At 34.0% G+C, this 16,952-nt stretch overlaps 1 protein-coding gene across 1 annotated transcript; it reads left to right on the forward strand.

The window, feature by feature from the left end:
- The first annotated feature begins 3,875 nt into the window (after positions 1-3,875).
- Positions 3,876-13,778, forward strand: LOC148614933 (uncharacterized). The gene is made up of 10 exons (XM_088589469.1): positions 3,876-3,987; positions 4,616-4,929; positions 5,257-5,304; positions 5,501-5,718; positions 6,946-7,032; positions 7,575-7,905; positions 10,619-10,786; positions 11,356-11,481; positions 11,923-12,040; positions 13,461-13,778. The coding sequence occupies exons 2-10, from the start codon at positions 4,623-4,625 to the stop codon at positions 13,729-13,731; spliced, it is 1,674 nt and encodes a 557-aa protein (XP_088445595.1). The 5' UTR covers positions 3,876-3,987; positions 4,616-4,622; the 3' UTR covers positions 13,732-13,778.
- The last annotated feature ends 3,174 nt before the right edge of the window (positions 13,779-16,952 follow it).

Raw genomic sequence — 16,952 nt, forward strand, 5'->3', positions numbered from 1 at the left:
GGGTTCACTTCTTCTTTTATAATAAGCCTTACAATGTTTTTTTTTTTTTTTTTGTTTTTTTGTTTTTTTGTTTTTTGGTTTTTTTTTGTCGCTTTGGTCGCAGAAGGATCCGTTTAGAACTATAAATTAAAAACAAACAGAGTAGTGTTTGTTTTTCTTTTATTATTATAACCAGAATTGTTTAAAAAAAAAACTTTAAAACTATATAACTTCCAAAACTCATTCTTTCATCGCTAAATTTATAATGATGCAATACAAATTTATTCCAACAACTTTCTAGTTCACGTTTGGTGTCATATCTTGAGCTGTTTTAATAAATATATAAATATTGAAATCAATGGATGCAACTATCAGTGGAACAAAGTCCTGATGGAAAGCCGAGGACGCATAACCCACCATTAAATATAGTGATATAGTTTTCCTTTCCTCTTTCGTCTACCCTGGACTTGACATTTATGAGCAACTCGGCGGGTGTTTCCAGAAAAGCAGAGGACGCTTACAATACCGGTGCATCTTGTCCATCCTCCCAGTTTTTGGTGGAGTCCGATTTGCAAATTTACTTTTGTTACTTTGTTTGCATCATTTTGGTTATTTTATGTTCTTTGTTGTGTGTGTCTGTTGCCCGTGTCTGGTCCTCGTCCCATTGATTACCCATATGATTTATGTCATTATTTTGTGTTCACCATTTTTGTTCATAAAGTATTAATAGTATACACATTGGCGTCAACTACTTTCAATAATTTTGCCAACTGTAGAAAAATAAATAGGAATGGTGTAGGTCATAATAGTTGGCAACATTTTTTCCTTCTATTCGTCGTAACTAACATTGAAATCATTTTAGAAGGCATATTTTATTTAAAACTGCATAAGAACTTACCCAATTTTAATCAAATTTTGCAAAAAGAAGTGATTTGAAAGCATTTACCAATAATTGTTTTTCTTGATGGCTGGCACAGTTTTTGCTTTTGATTGGCAAATTTTCCTCTGAAACAGCAATGGCTTCTTCAAGTATATAATGAATTTTTATAACATTTTACATAGTTTCTTTTCAACGCTGTTTTCTGACACATCAGTACTTTTCAAACTTTTTGAATACAATTGATATTGTGTGGGTGTTTATATGGCGTAAGAACGAAATATCTTTCCTTCTTGTGGAGCTTTCCAGCCAACCATTTCCACTTACATTTCAATACAAACAACGTGTTAAAAAAATTCTTGTTTCTGTTAATAATATTAAGATATTCATTATAAAATGGTTTTTTGTAGCAAAAGTATCAGAATCAGAGACAATATTATTTTGTCAAGTACTTAATAGGTAACTGGCTATATTAATTTTTTACTCTATCATGTGCACATTAAATGCATCACATTAAATGTCAACCCAAATATTTGTTTTAAAAATTAAGATGAAGAATTATTGGGTTGAAAACACTTAAACATTGACAATTCTTGCGCTATTTAGAGTGTGAAATTTTATGTGTTATAAGACATTCGGCGGATATCTCTTAAAAGTGTTCCATGAAACGAAATACCGCATAGACGCAACTTCCATGTTTTTGTACGATATCTCTCTAAAATTCTGATTCTGTTAAATTGGTTGAACAAAATGTCTAATCTGCCTGCCTTAAAAACAAATTACGCATGCCGATTTGTTGAAACATAAAAGGATTTTAAACGCAGCAACTATGTGTTGAAATCTTACAATATATTTTAATGTCACTTTGTTGAAATCTAGATAACCGAAACCTTTCTTTTCGTTTGCAAGCTCCCAACAACAGAAATAGGTGGTCGCTCTTTAGAGTTAATTCTGTGCCTTATTCTATCACGGTTCAAGATTGGCTTTTGATATTTGACTTGTGACGAGACAACCTTTAGAAAAATATATCGAGAACCATGGTTAAAACCTTTGACTATACATTCTTACTTTCAAAGGTTAAATTTATTTTTTTTTTCGCTTGCACCTGGTGGATGTTCACAGTTTTAGTGGAGTGCGAGTTGCCCATTTACTTTTATTACTTTGTATGTATTTTTTCTTGTTTTATGTTCTTTGTTGAGTGCGTCTAATTTCCGCTAGAATCTCGGTTCCCTTGATTACTCTGTCACTCATATCATAGGATCTGCCTGGTTTCTACATAGACAATCTCTTAAAAGAGTAATCAAGGGAACCAAGATTCTACCGGAAATTAAGAATGCAATCCAGGGACAAAGACCAAACATGGAAAACAGACAAACACAACAGAGAACATAAAGTAATTAAAATGATACATACAAAGTAACAAAAGTAAATGAGCAAGTCGGACTCCACTAAAACTATGAGCAAAGACCGGGTGAACCGGCAGTGATCTGCTTTTCTAGAAACACCTGCTGAGTTGCTAATAAAAAGGCAAGTCCGGGGAGACAAAAGAGGAAATGGAAACTATGACACGTTGAAATAATCAGTGGTGCAGATGGATACACCGTAACGATTCGCGAGTTTATGATGACGACCATAAAACTTCTGCAGTGATCATTGCAATCTGGTAGCAACATACCCTGTTTTAGAAGCTTAATTGGAAGAAGTCTAGAGCGATACAAAAAGTCTACGTAGTTACGGCAAGTTCTAACATAACGTTTGAGTTGTGATATAAAACTCCATACGCAGGTGCTGAAGGGATGTTGCCACAGATGAAAGGACAGTTGACAATTCTGAACGAAAAGTCATCACGTTTGTCGTAAAGTTTGGCCAATAGTTTTCCTTTACCGTAATAGGTGAAGTATAGGTATATGAAATAATTGAAAAGCAATTTTACTTCTGAAGACATTCGTTAAATTTTAGAATCTATTAATTTATTCATTTTTTCATAATATAATCATTTTTATTTATTTATTTATTTATTTATTTTTTTTTTTTTTTTTTGTTGCTCGGTTAATTTTATTTTTGTCTTCCACGATAGACTTTTGACATTTGATGTGTTTGTACAGAACCTCTTGAAGATGTATCGCATACAACAATATTGGTTCTCGATAACGGAGGTTCTGACGATCAATTCATTCAGTAGCGGGATTTTTACTTTTGAAGTCATCATTTAATCGATAAAGTTCATAGAGACACCATTAGCTCTGATAAAGGAGTGCCATTTTTTTGTGATACCTGTCAAAATAAACGGTCACTTGAATGCCCGTGGCTCTTAAATATTTAAAAGGATCATTAAAACCTTAAATGAAGAATCCCGTCCGACTTGTTTGAATTTAGTAATAGATGTTCGTTTCATATTCACGAACGGCACCTTTTATTTACGAATTACGAATTTGTTGATGGGTCTTAAAACATGCTTAAACATTATGGTCGACTTCGTTTATGCTAGTAACGTCCGTATTTATCCAAGAAGATGATTAACGCCGTATGAAAGGTAGCAACAAATGAAAGGTTTATGAGGTATCGGTGGAATACATTTGCACCTTTACCTTAAAGGTTTGTTTTTATCTGCGCTAACCTAGTGACGGTGATTTTACAGTCTTTTAATGGGGTTGGTACATTAATTTTAGGTCCGTTTGCTCCGTACACCTACATAAATAGCTACTCCTTAATATAACTGTCAATGCCATCAAACATAATCGGTTTGAGGGATACCTCCCTGAATCTCCACCTCAAAGAAACACATCATTTTAGAATTAAAAACGTTAATTTTGAGTGGAAATGTAACATAATTTCTTCGAAAATGGAACATGACTTTAAATGATTGAAAAAAAAAACTTTTGATGGTTAGATTTAAATCAATATTTTGATTGTACAAGTAGAGAAGTTGAATGGTCTCTAGGGGAGTGTTTGTTTGTTTCTTTGTGCGTGCGTTCGCGCATGAACGTTCTATCTATTTGGTGTTCCTATTTCCAGATAAATCTAGACTACTTCAGGTATATATTTAGTGTAAAGTGTATATCACCTTTTAATCTAGTATCTTACCTGACTTATCTTACGCAATATACACGTGGGATTGGCGTAAGATAGAGGTAAGAACTTTAAGGATTTGCAACGACTGTAACCACAATAATGTGAAAATCATGTATTCATCAAACAAAAGGAGTAAAATATAAAAGAAAGTCATAATCAATTATACTACATAGCTTTGTATAGCTTTGAGCGATTACAGCCTTGATTAATATAGCTACAATATTGATTGGGTTTTTTAGAATGCAAAATTGGTACAATATTCTTCTGGAGATTCCTTGTCTAGGGTTTGAACTTTTCATGTTTCCAACAATTATAATTCGAATTGTGCGTTTGAAGTATTCATTAATGCATCTAAGTATATTTTCAAGATAAGATTATATCAAAGGCACTTCGTGCACTAAATGCTACATTACACTTCTATTGTCAATAAAACAATCGCCATTTGAGTTGTACATGAACAAAAAAGAAAGAAATATACATTTAAATTGATAATGAAATATCTTATCCGAATACACACTGAAAAAAAAATAAATTTTAACAGCATGAGTATTTTTTTTTCCTAATACTTTTAAAATATTTCCAGATTTAAGATGGGTAAAGCAGTAAAAGTCAGTCAACGGAACTTGTACATTGGTCTTTTTTATGTATTTCAATGCTTTCGTTCATCTATTTTTTTTTCTTTTTAAGTGTTAAAATGACATTAATCCCGATTTTGACAATAACAACCTTAGCCAACGCAATTTATGGTTATCCTTCGGATGGCCAATTCATTGGTCTTGGATATAACATTCTGTTTGGTAACCCGGATGGGGGAGACCTTGCTCACGTTGGTATAGATCCTGGCATCAAATCGACGCGTCATATACTAACAACAACTAACGAAACGGATGGTTTTGTCGTCACTGATGGAAAAACATCTTGTGACCCTCACAATACAACAACAGTCTTCTATGGTGGGAAATCGTACCAGTTGTACCTGCTGGGCGACATGGTCACATCAGGTCATAACTTAATGAAACTCAAGTTTTTTGTTTTTGTTTTGTTTTGTTTTTGTTTTTGTTTTTGTTTTTGTTTTTTTTTAGGGGGGGGTGCTTGGTTTGTTTTAATCAATTATTTGCAAGAACATTATGAAACTTAAAATATTTGAACAAACATTTCGCATAACATAAATTCCTATTTATTTCCCTCTATAATCTTTACGCTGTCGGCCTCGTTTTGATGAATATGCTTTCGTGTTCTACTCTGAAAAGTTTCTTCTGGTACATGAATTATCATTAACGTTTTCCCATATAATAAGTATGATTGTAGAAGATTGTCTTTGTTTGTAGGTCCCGGTGATCGTAGTGTTTCCCCATTTGCATTTGTAAAAAGTACTGGTAAGTCATAGTTAACGTGAACGGTCTTTTCAGTTTGATTTTAATATATTTGTTTCATTAGTTTGAAAGGAAAAGTTTTTTATATCAACATATTTGCTGTGATTCGTCTTTATATGTAAATCGTAATATGAAAATGTAAATTGTTGACTGCATAGTTGGAACCTTAGATGAGAGATGCACAATTCAAATTATTTAGCATTCCAAGATATAGAGAAGAGAACGAGAGATAATAACGATGTATTTCGAGATGAAATAACCGTCTGTAACACCGGGCGTACTCGGTATGTCATGCCAACAGGCAGCCAATTCAGTGATAAACATACACTTAGTGATGAGTTTTCCAGTGCTGTTTGTAGCCTTCCTGTAAACTATTCTCCAAGTGTGTATCGCCAGTTCTTAGATGATTGGGGTACAGTATGTATATTCTACAAATATATTTAAATATGCATATAAAAGTAATTCTACAAACATACACAAACGCCATGGCAATAGAAAATGAAGTAAACGCAAGTAATGGGGAATCATCTTTATACAATAATAACGTGTAAAAATAAACCCTAATAGACTTGATTTTTAATTTGATATCCGAAATGAATAAAAAGAGAAAAAGATTATTACATTTCGAACAATTGATTCTCGTATGTTTACCGTATAAGGAATTAACATTTTAACGCTGTCATTATAGTCTAGAAACTAATGCTTACTGGTTTCAACTGTAGAAATCAATGCTTAAGAAAGATTTTTTTTAATCGAATCAACAATAAAAATACCATATCATACTGAAAGGGTATACTATCTGTATCTGTATCTGTATCTAAAATGTTGATGACCGTTTTAATCTGGGAAGTGAAATACAACCCTGCTCTAATTTAAAATCTGTATGAAAGTTAAAGTTGATATAACGTCGATAAGCTTTGAAGCAGCATATGACTTGATAGATAAACGCTTCATAAACATGGAGCGATTTGAATGTCTCTGCAATTAAATGAAATGTTATCATGTAAACACTAAGCTATCGTATTTGCGGTGAATCTTACCTTACGTGTTTACGTTTCTATGTCAACAAGAATTCTATGAATTATTCAAGGTGTTATCTTGCTCATATTAAATACTGTAATATAGAATTTCATAGTCTGATGACATCGAATACTTACTGGTTTTTAATTTGATTTGAAACAAGTTTTCTGATTGGTTGGTTCTCTTTGAGCAAACCAGGATATTTTGTATAACCTTGTTTGGTACTATGATGTCATTAACGCAAACCGTTTTGAATACGAATCAATTATCAATATTTGAGCTGTCATCAGATAGTAATCAAATTATAAGGAAGGTTCTAATTTTTGAACAGGTTATACGAAATAACCTGGTTGCGACAGTTTACACTCATAAATCGCGATTCGTGTGCCTGTACAATAAAGTTATGCTTGCACGGAAATTGGTGTTAAACAAGTAAATAGATTAATAGTCAATGAACTTATCATCGCATATTAGATAGAATTTAAGAGTGAAAGTGGAATGTTTTGCGCATATGAAATGCACTGGCGAATCAAAATTTTTTGTATCAAGTGTTCAAATAAGACATAGAGAATTCATAGCGCCAAAATAGAAAATGTGTCTATATATGTTTTGTTTAATATGCAGCATGTTATCATTGGTGTAGAGACAGGAACAAAAGTTGTTACGAGATACGAACAGTCCACTCAACAATTAGCAGATGTTCTCCTTTCTGTGAGTATAGAGGAAGAGTTAGCCTTAATGATTGAATAAACTACAGGGGTGTCTCTGAGAGAGACATTTAATCGGAACAACTCAGCTTTTTCGTTTATACAAAGTGCATGACTGGACAAGCACTATGAATGAATGTGAATTGTTATATTGGTTCCATAATCTTTATTTTTTCATGACGTCAGTGATGGTAGTGACCTTATAAAGTTAGAAATCTCCGCTCATTAACACGTTACACGGACTCTAAAGTAGATCCAGTTTCGTACCGTTGGCGTTCCTCCATTAATTCTGGAATGGCAAAACTATTGCCGACATACCCCAATGTTCCAAAGTTTGCACGTAACACAGTGCATTTTAGATTTGTTTTGTTCTGACGGATGGACGTATAGTCGTTATAATGTTTTATTTATGCATTCTTTAACCTGAAACAAACATCTTTAAATTCATTTGTATTGTTTGAATAAAAGGCATTGCGATACAATTTTGAAATGTGTACAGTTTTTATATAATCTTCTGGCTCTTTTATAATTTATGTCATGTTTCAGAAAAACGATGGAGGAACTGGAACTTACATTGAGCTAGAGTCCTACCTTGGGTATGGATCTGTCATCCATTTAGATACCGGTCGACTCCACCACAGTGATTATACACGCATTAAAGGTGGCCAAGTCGACTCGACTCACATCGTCGGCAAGGACGGTGCACCACAACCTGTAGCATACACTATGGCAACGCTGGCAAGGTTCATGGAGACGGACTTTACCAATACAAAATGTGGGGACAGATTATCTGAAAGGTTGGGTGCCATTAGAAACAACACGGTGACGGCTCTGTCAGAGTATGCAGGCTTACATGGAATATCACAGTCTCCTTCGGGTGAGCTGAAGAGTCCTTGTTTAAAAATTGTATATGAACACTTGTAGCTAAAACATTGTCTACTATACATGACAAATATTTTGTCGTACCAGCAGACAAAGCCCAAAACAACATTGCTTTTGTCTGCAAAACGTTTTACATCCAATGTTTATTATCAGAGGTAGACGTAGAAAATAATGGCAGTGATAAGACCTATACTGCTACCACACTCTCCAAAGAACAGATTGTGGAAAACCTTAAATCTGTGCTATCCTCTCCTGGCCTCTTTACCAAGAATGATGATTGTGATTGACCGTCTATGTACTGGATTCCAACAGATTCCAACTCCACAAGAATCCAACCCCGTGCAGGTCCGGGTGTCAAAAGAAAAGGCCTGCAGCAGCGCCAAGCTTGTCGTAAAAGGCGACTAAGTAGTGCTCAGAACCCTAGCCGGGGGCTCGGGCGCTCTGCCCACAGAGCAACTGGGTTGTGTGCCCCAGGTAGTAAATGGGGTACCCCTGGCGTTTTATATGCTGGGGTTGTCAGCTATAATACGGAAAACCTGACCGCAAACCATAGTGGTGCACCGTGTTGGGAAAGACGCCACGTTCCTCGCACGTTAAAATAACCCTATTGTGGTATTCTCCCGGAGTAGGAACCATAGGGCTCCGCCAAAGAAGGCTAAATTGCCCGACCCTACCCACCTCTCCCTATTTCTACTGGCAATCAAAATTTGTCGACCCTATTATCCTTGTGTCCCATCCCATTTTTCATTTCATCATTTCATGTCCATTTTATCATCCACTTCATGCTCATCGCCTGAATATAGCTGAAATATTGCTGCTCGGGTGTTAAACCCCACCTACAAACCACAAGAATCGTTACAAACAACGTTACATAGCTGGATCTGCAAAATGTACCACCAAACCTCTTTCAAAACTTTAAACTTCTATACTCACAACTGTCAAAGAGGGTATGCAGTCCTACCACAACACTTGTTACTCCCGTAGTGGTATTAATTCAATGTGGATCCTGAAAAAATCGAAAGATCTTTTGGAGACAATGAGTTCAAGACTATTATCTGAATATAATAGCATTAAAACCTATGATTTTTTCAATACTGTATACTTCTATTCCCCATACTCAGTTAAAATCCCAACTTAAAAACATTACACATTGTCGTTTTTCTAAAAAAAAAAAAAAGATGGTACACCTAGATACAAATATATAGTTCCTCATACTATGTAAGAAATAATTCCAAATCATCTTCCAATTATACAGAGGAATATGTTTACAAAATGCTGGAATTTTTAATCGACAACATATTTGTCCAGTGTCGTGGACGTGTATTTCAACAAACGGTCGGCATTCCAATGGGAACAAATTGTGCTCCTTTACTTGCTGACCTATTCCTTCACTCTTATGAGGCTGACTTTATAGCTGATCTGATCCGAAAGAAAGAATATCGTGTGGCTAGATCCTTTAATCTCAGTTTCCGCTATATCTATAGTTGACGTATTTTAAACAATCCTAATTTCGGGGATTTGATACATCGCATCTACTCAAAAGAACTTGAGATAAAAGATACTACAGACACTGTGAAGTCAGCCTCATATCTTGACCTACACTTGGAAATCGATGGTAAAGGAAAACTATTTACCACACTTTACTACAAGCGTGTTGACTTTTCATTCAGAATTGTCAACTTTCCTTTCATCTGTGGCAACATCCCTTCAGCACCTGCGTATGGAGTGTTCATATTACAACTCATACGTTATGCCAGAGCTTGCCGAAACTACGCAGACTTTTTGTATCGCCCTAGAACTCTAACAAATAGGCTTCTGGAACAGGTTTTATTGCTTTAAGTTTTATGGTCGTCATTATGAACTCGTGGATCGTTATGATGTATCCATCTGCACCATGAAAACTGATTTATTCAACGGGTCATAGTTTTTCTTTTCCTCGTTTGTCTACCCCGGAATTGACTTTTTATAAGCAACTCGGCGGGTGTTTCTAGAAAAGCAGAAGACGCTTACCCTACTGGTGCACCTGGTCCATGCTCCCAGTTTTCGTGGAGTCCCAGTTGCTCATTTGCTTTTATTACTTTGTATGTATGATTTTTTAGTTACTTTATGTTCTTTGTTGTGTATGTCAGTTTTCCATGTCTGGTCTTTGTCCCTGGATTAAATTCTTTTGATTACCGCTATAACCTTAGTTCCCTTGATTACTCTTTCTTTAAATGCATTAAAGATGAATAAATGATAAGAATTTGTGATATTATTTGAAGTCAAGATTCGTTGTGGTATTATTAATATCTTTAAAAAAAATAGCCTTAAAAACATCTGATGTACATTACGAGAAGTACCATAAGGCATTCTTTAGTTAGTCATTGGTCTTTAGAATTATCTGAATTTCAATGTAGCTAAATTTGTATTTCTGGAAATGAACGAGTGTAGATGTGGATTTCAAGCAAAAACTTCTTGAATATTTTTTTTATATTTTTTTTTTTTTTGGCAGTTTTAAAAGACTCTTTAGGGGAAGGGACAAACCACATTTTTTTCAAGAAAAGTTTGTATTTTCGTTGAAAGTAATGTAACAAAATAAATAAATAAATAAATAAATAAATAAACATTTCTAGGTAAAATAAATCAATCATTCTTCATTTACTTTATTGCAATCATCAAGACAACAAACTTTGTATTGAGTACATAAAATTACAAAGTATTTGTTTTAGATCCTGATATAAAGATACCTGTGACTTGGCCTCATGGAACATATGGAATGTACAAAGCAGGTTCAGGTTGTCCTGTTTCACCAGTAGGATTTTCTGAAGGATGGCGAAGGGAAGACGCAGAGGATAGCCATAACACCAATTATTGGACACCTGGTATTCATTTGGCAGGTACACATTTTATTTTGTATTGAAATTCTCAAGAGTCACATCCAATAATGACAAAAGTTCAACGTTTTTTAACTTAGTAATTACTTTTCATTGCTTTCTTCTTCAAGAGACTGTCTTGTAAATATCAGGCAGATTCCATAATATGGGTGGCACAGGGAAAATTTTATCCCACTGAATTTTGTTGCAATTTAATGATTGTACCATATGTATGTCAAATTGGACAAAGTGTGTTTTTAATCAACAATGGATGGCTCTGAAAATACATTTAAAGTTCCCTAACAAAGCAACTAAATTTTGCTCAAATGAAAGAGTTATCTTTCCTTTTTTAATGAATTTCAATGCTTTCTATGTAATTTGTGTTCATTTTGTTGTTGCAGTTAATCCATAACCAACATTGAATTTTTAGAAAGGATCCATCTGTGATATGAAATGGGTGAATTTGTTTGGACAACAATATTTGTCCTTTGCCATCACAGCCTGGTTTTTTGCATGGACACTCTCTTAGAATGTTTATTCATTTTTGTTATTATTTATGGTTTTAGAATAAATATACTTCTGACAACTTTCAGGGACCATGGAACATAACAAACCTGTGTTTTACTTCTGTGTGAAGACGAGAAACGAGGATTCAGAATTCGAAAGAGAATGGCCTAGTGGAAACTACTGCATCCTCAAGAGAGGTGGTTGTCCTAAAGGTAATAGCAAAAGGTTTTTTTTTATTTCATTGTATTTGTTCTACTATTTCTGACACTTTATATCATTAATTGGTAACATGAAAAAGTCGTTTCTTTTTAAATTAGGGCTAACATCAAATACGATCTACACGTTTGTACCTTGAGCCCATTTCTTATCATATATGGGAGTTTGGTAATGATTTTCAAGACATCGTTAAAACAAAGTAGTTGTTCACTTGTATAACTTTTCAATGTAAAAGATTTTTCCACCTTAATTGCGTTAAGCAAATATAGTCAACAAATGTAAGTAATGCTCTTGTTTCAATGTATGATATCGAATATTCGTCGACTTGTTTGAATTATCTAAACGATTACATTTGTCCCTTAAACATATTGTGGGATTTGTTCAACTACGTAATTTTAATATTTCACTAAATCAGAGTTCTCAATATTCAATGGCAGGGTTTGGAAGTGGTTCTATTTTTTGGGACGATGAGGACGTTGGTAATGCCAATGGCCATGGAGGAACTTTACCTGACGGTGATTACGGTAAAAACACCCGGATTGATTTCTGTTGTAGGTAAGAGAATTAGATCGAACATTATCTTGTTTTAAATGTATATTTTTGATGCTTATTTGCTTTTGTCACTTGTATGTATTATTTTATGTTCTTTGTCGTGTTTGTCTGTTTTCCATGTCTGGTCTTTGTTCATGGATTACATTCGTTTGATTTCCGCTAGAATCTTGGTTCCTTGATTACTCTTTGTATAGTTATGGTACACTCATACGTCTCAGAAAAACCTACAAAAAAGATGGTACATCTAGATACAAATCTATAGTCCTTGGTAGAGATTCCTAGTACTTTGTAAGAAATACTTCGAAATCATCTTCCATATTTACAGAGGAAGATGTTTATAAAATGCTGGAATTTTTAATCGACAACATATTTGTCCAGTGTGGTGGACGCGTTTTCCAACAAACGGTCGGCATTCAAATTATGCTTCTCTATTTGCAACCTATTCCTTCACTCTTATGAGGCTGACTTTATAGCTTATCTGATCCGAAAGAAAGAATATCGTTTAGCTAGATCCTTTTATCTCAGTTTCCGCTATATATATAGATGACGTATTATCTTTAAAAAAATCCTAATTTTGGCGATTTGATACATCGCATCTACCCCAAAGAACTTTGAGATAAATGATATTACAGACACTGTGCAGTCAGCCTCATGTCTTGACCTACACTTAAATCGATGGTAATGGAAAACTATTGACCAGACTTTACGACAAACGTGATGGCTTCTCATTCAGAATTGTCAACTTTCCTTTCACCTGTGGCAGCATTCCTTCAGCATCTGCTTACGGAGTGTTCATATCACAACTTATACGTTATGCCAGAGCTTGCCGAAACTAACAAGTAGGCTTCTGGAGCAGAGTTATGTTGGTACAAGATTGACGTCATCACTACAGAAGTTTTATGGTCGTCATCATGAACTCATGGATCGTTACGTGTTATCATCTGCGCCATGAAAACCTGATGTCGTTTTCCATGTCTGGTCTTTGTCCCTGGATTACATTCTTTGATTATCGTTATAACCTTAGTTCCCTTGATCACTCTTTGTTATTATTTCTGGTTTTACCTTTTGATTTGTTTTTTGTTTTTTGGGGGGTTTTTTTGTTGATTTGCCTTTGTTTGTTTGTTTGTTTTTTTTGTTTTTTTTTTTTGTCGATTTGCCTTTGTTTGTTTGTTTGTTTGGTTGGTTTTTTTTGTTTTTTGTTTTTGGTTTGTTTATTGTATTTTTTAAATGAGTTTTGTGAAGGGGTTGCAATGTTCAAACAAATAAATTCCTTTCGAGATATTTCGTCGATTACGAGTGTTTTTCTTATTGAAAAGTAAACTTGCTTTTCTGAGATACACTTTTGCAAATATTTTGCTGATACACTCACCACCCTCCCAAATGGAAGGAAATCACCAAACATCTTTTCCCTTGTATTTTAAAGAAATGATGGGTTTACCAACAAGGAAATCTTATTGCCAATTGACAAACCTTTCTACCTGATGCGCTATACCAGCGGATGCCAGAGAGTGTTTCAAATGACAGCTAAAGATGAATTTTTCGCAATGGATACTGAGAACAATTTTAACAAAGATTCTTGTTCTGGATCTCACCCATATGATCCCCACTGTAACAAAAATCACGAGCTACACTTTTGTTATTATGAGAGAACTGTACTAAATACCACGGTCTCTGTTCAAGAAATTATCGGGTAAAAGTTGTTTGTATCTTATTTGTTCTCTGAATAAAAATCAGTTCTATATGTTTAGTGTTTGTTATCGCCACAAGATTGGTCAAACAAAAAATAAATAAAAAATAAAATAAATTTTAGAATTTTAGATTTGGAAAATAAATGAACTTAACTTCAAATAAGAACTATATGTATGTACCTTGAGCTCATTTTTTCACATTATAGAAGCTCTTGCAGTGTATGAACAATATAACTTACTGTATTTCAGGATAATGTAAATTCAGGAATCAACATTTTAATAATGTTACAATTTTTCCATCAGAAAGATGTGCCAACCCAAACTTGAACAATAATCAGTATGTATAAACATGATTGGTAACAATAAAACTGAATACCCATGTATGTAGCTTTTGAGATAGTGAGAAATACATTGCTAATATACATTTTCGAAAACTCTAGGTAACATTGATAAATAAACATCTCTTTTCTTTCCCTTGACTCCCATGTTGAAGCAATAGCACGGTTGTATCCAGGTTGTTGTAGCACAAAACATAATGCTTGTACACAGTGATACTAGTAATCAAATTTAAATAGTAACTTTTAGCTTAATTTCTGTTATAGAACTTTCGTCGACTCAAAGTCTACTAATGCTGATAACCATATACAAGACATTAAACACCTAACATGTATGTTGCTGTAAATCTTTAGAGCGTCTGTAACATTAATCTTCAACATTCTGACATATTTAAATATAAAAGGAAGTAATGGTATCTGACGATATCATTCAATATCACTCTCCGTTATCACATACTTCTATCAATGATTTACGATATGAGGTGATATGCCTGAGTGAGGAATTGTTTCGAGAGATATTAACAATTGTCGCCATGCTGAAAATACAACATATCTTTCGACCAGCTCGTAGTTGCTTGTGCAGACAATTTGGAACAATAACCTTAATATAGAATATTGGTTTTTAATTTATGTAAGCTCTTTGAAAAACGATTGGATAACATACAACAAGACAAAACCACATTCAAGACTTTCTTAAGACTGTTTAAGACTTTCACCATGGTGCTGAAATAAGAATTTATCTTTTCCAAGAAAGTTATCAAGATAAAAAATCAAATGGGTTTCGGCAATTTGACAATAATTGCACAGAAAACTTTCAGACATGTGAACTGATTTTCCTTGAACAAACATCGAAGCATCATGAACAAACGTGTTCATTAATTGAGCGTAGGTAAAACTAAAATAATGAATCAAGAATCATGGATAAGCTTTCATTGGTGTGTAATGTACAGAATGAGAATTAATGATAAATAACACATTTTTGGTTAAGTTTTAACCAATAAAAGCTGGATATTTGCCACAATGATTGGTGTGCAAGAATACAGTTTATTTTATATCGTGGTCTCTATTGAAATAAAGCATAATGTCAGTAATTTCATCGAACTGATCCAGAAAATTTGAATAGCAACAAATATTCTGAATGTTCCTTGATCTTTTTCTTCACTGTATATTTATATTAGAATTGTTTTTATGCATCAAACTATATTTATTCTAAAGCATGGATTTCGTGGCTATTAATGCCTGAGGTAAAAAAAACTATTTGATCCAAAGTTTCCACTTTTAATTGAATAGAGTGCAAGTAACCGTCATTGCTTCCCACGATGTTTTTAAATATAAGTATTTAATTGAAATAATTCCGAAGACTCGTTATTTTCAAGTTAACCTTATCTATCCCAAAATAATTCCATTTATAATATCTCAAGTTCATAAACAGTTAAACAGAAATAATATAATTAATAAATCATTGGACAAACAAATACCTTGTAGAATAAACTTTGAAGCCTTTATATCCAGTCAGTATAAGTCCTTAGAGTTAAAATGTTCTTATCTTGTAAACAAACCAACCCCACGCCCTCATTTTGATATTCTCCATGTGTTCGCGCATGCCTTAAAGATTAAATATTTTGGAAGGAATAAACGAACGATTTTTTCAAACTCCATATAACTTAAGTTTAAAGCATCATCTTTAATAATAGTGTATTTAATCAAACAAATCCACTTCTAAATGGCACTTGGTTCACAGGATCTTGAGATCGTGAGTTAGATCCACTAAATGGACAAAAATAGTACTAACATGCTATTTAACTTTTAACTATTCTTTACATTTTACGATGCATGGCCATACACTAAAACAACACAAGGGAAACAGGCCGCCACCTTGGATTTCACTACCTACTTCACTTTAAATACCAAAAAATTGGCAAATCGCACGCTACATGTCTCATTTTTTAACGGCACAGGAATGATCTCTGTCTCGTTCACAATCACTGTCTCGGTGCTCCTCACGGCGGTATTTTTACAGTTCTTGCTCGAAGTGGAAAGTTTTCATAAATTCCGCCGAAAGCAACGTAACTGCGGGTTGTTTAAAGGGCATAACATAATATAGGCAAAGGATGTACAAGAACATCTTATCATATAAGACAAACACTATAATTATATAAGAAATTGTAGGGGAACACGTTAGATTGAACTGCTTCACATGGATTGCATGGGCTATTCCAAGTTTCAGTTCTGATATTCATGACAATCGCCGATGCATATTTCAGTCTGACGTTTATGAATTAAGGAAATAGTTACAGTGTCGTCTGTTATTATTAGGGAATCATTCCGAACATCTTGTGACTTATCTTCATAAGCAACGAAGCCGTCCCTTGCACAGTGCATGAATACGAATCAGCATTTTTGAAAAAAAAAACAAGTAATATATAACTATGTCATGTGATATTCATTTATTCAATTCAAGATAAAAATCAACTTTTTTACTTAAATGTCAATAATAGAGAGAAAAGCAACTAATTTTTCAATAGTTTTGATTAAGATTGGTCAATCATTTTACATTTTTCACAGAAAAAGGAATCCTTATATGACACCTTCGTTGCTTTGGAATAGTACTTGAGATGCACCAATACTTTACATGTGTCACATTGAGCCCACTTTACAAAGAGATTGCATTTGTGTAATCTGAGACCCTCGGGCTGAATTCTCTTACAAATGCACCATAATTCTTTACCCTCGATCATCACTGTTACCATCTGTTACATTCATCTTCTTTGACTTACAGGCTTTCCCCTCCTTTTTGCCTTTTCCTTTACCTATTTCAGGTCTCCAATCAGTGCAGCTTGTGTAATTTTCTTTCGTGTTGGTCGATGTAAAAGGGGTTTGAAATTTTCGTTT

This window comes from Perna viridis, chromosome 6 (assembly GCF_037379345.1).
Source record: "Perna viridis isolate PV_CMFRI_1.1 ecotype Kerala chromosome 6, ASM3737934v1, whole genome shotgun sequence".
NCBI lineage: Eukaryota > Metazoa > Mollusca > Bivalvia > Mytilida > Mytilidae > Perna > Perna viridis.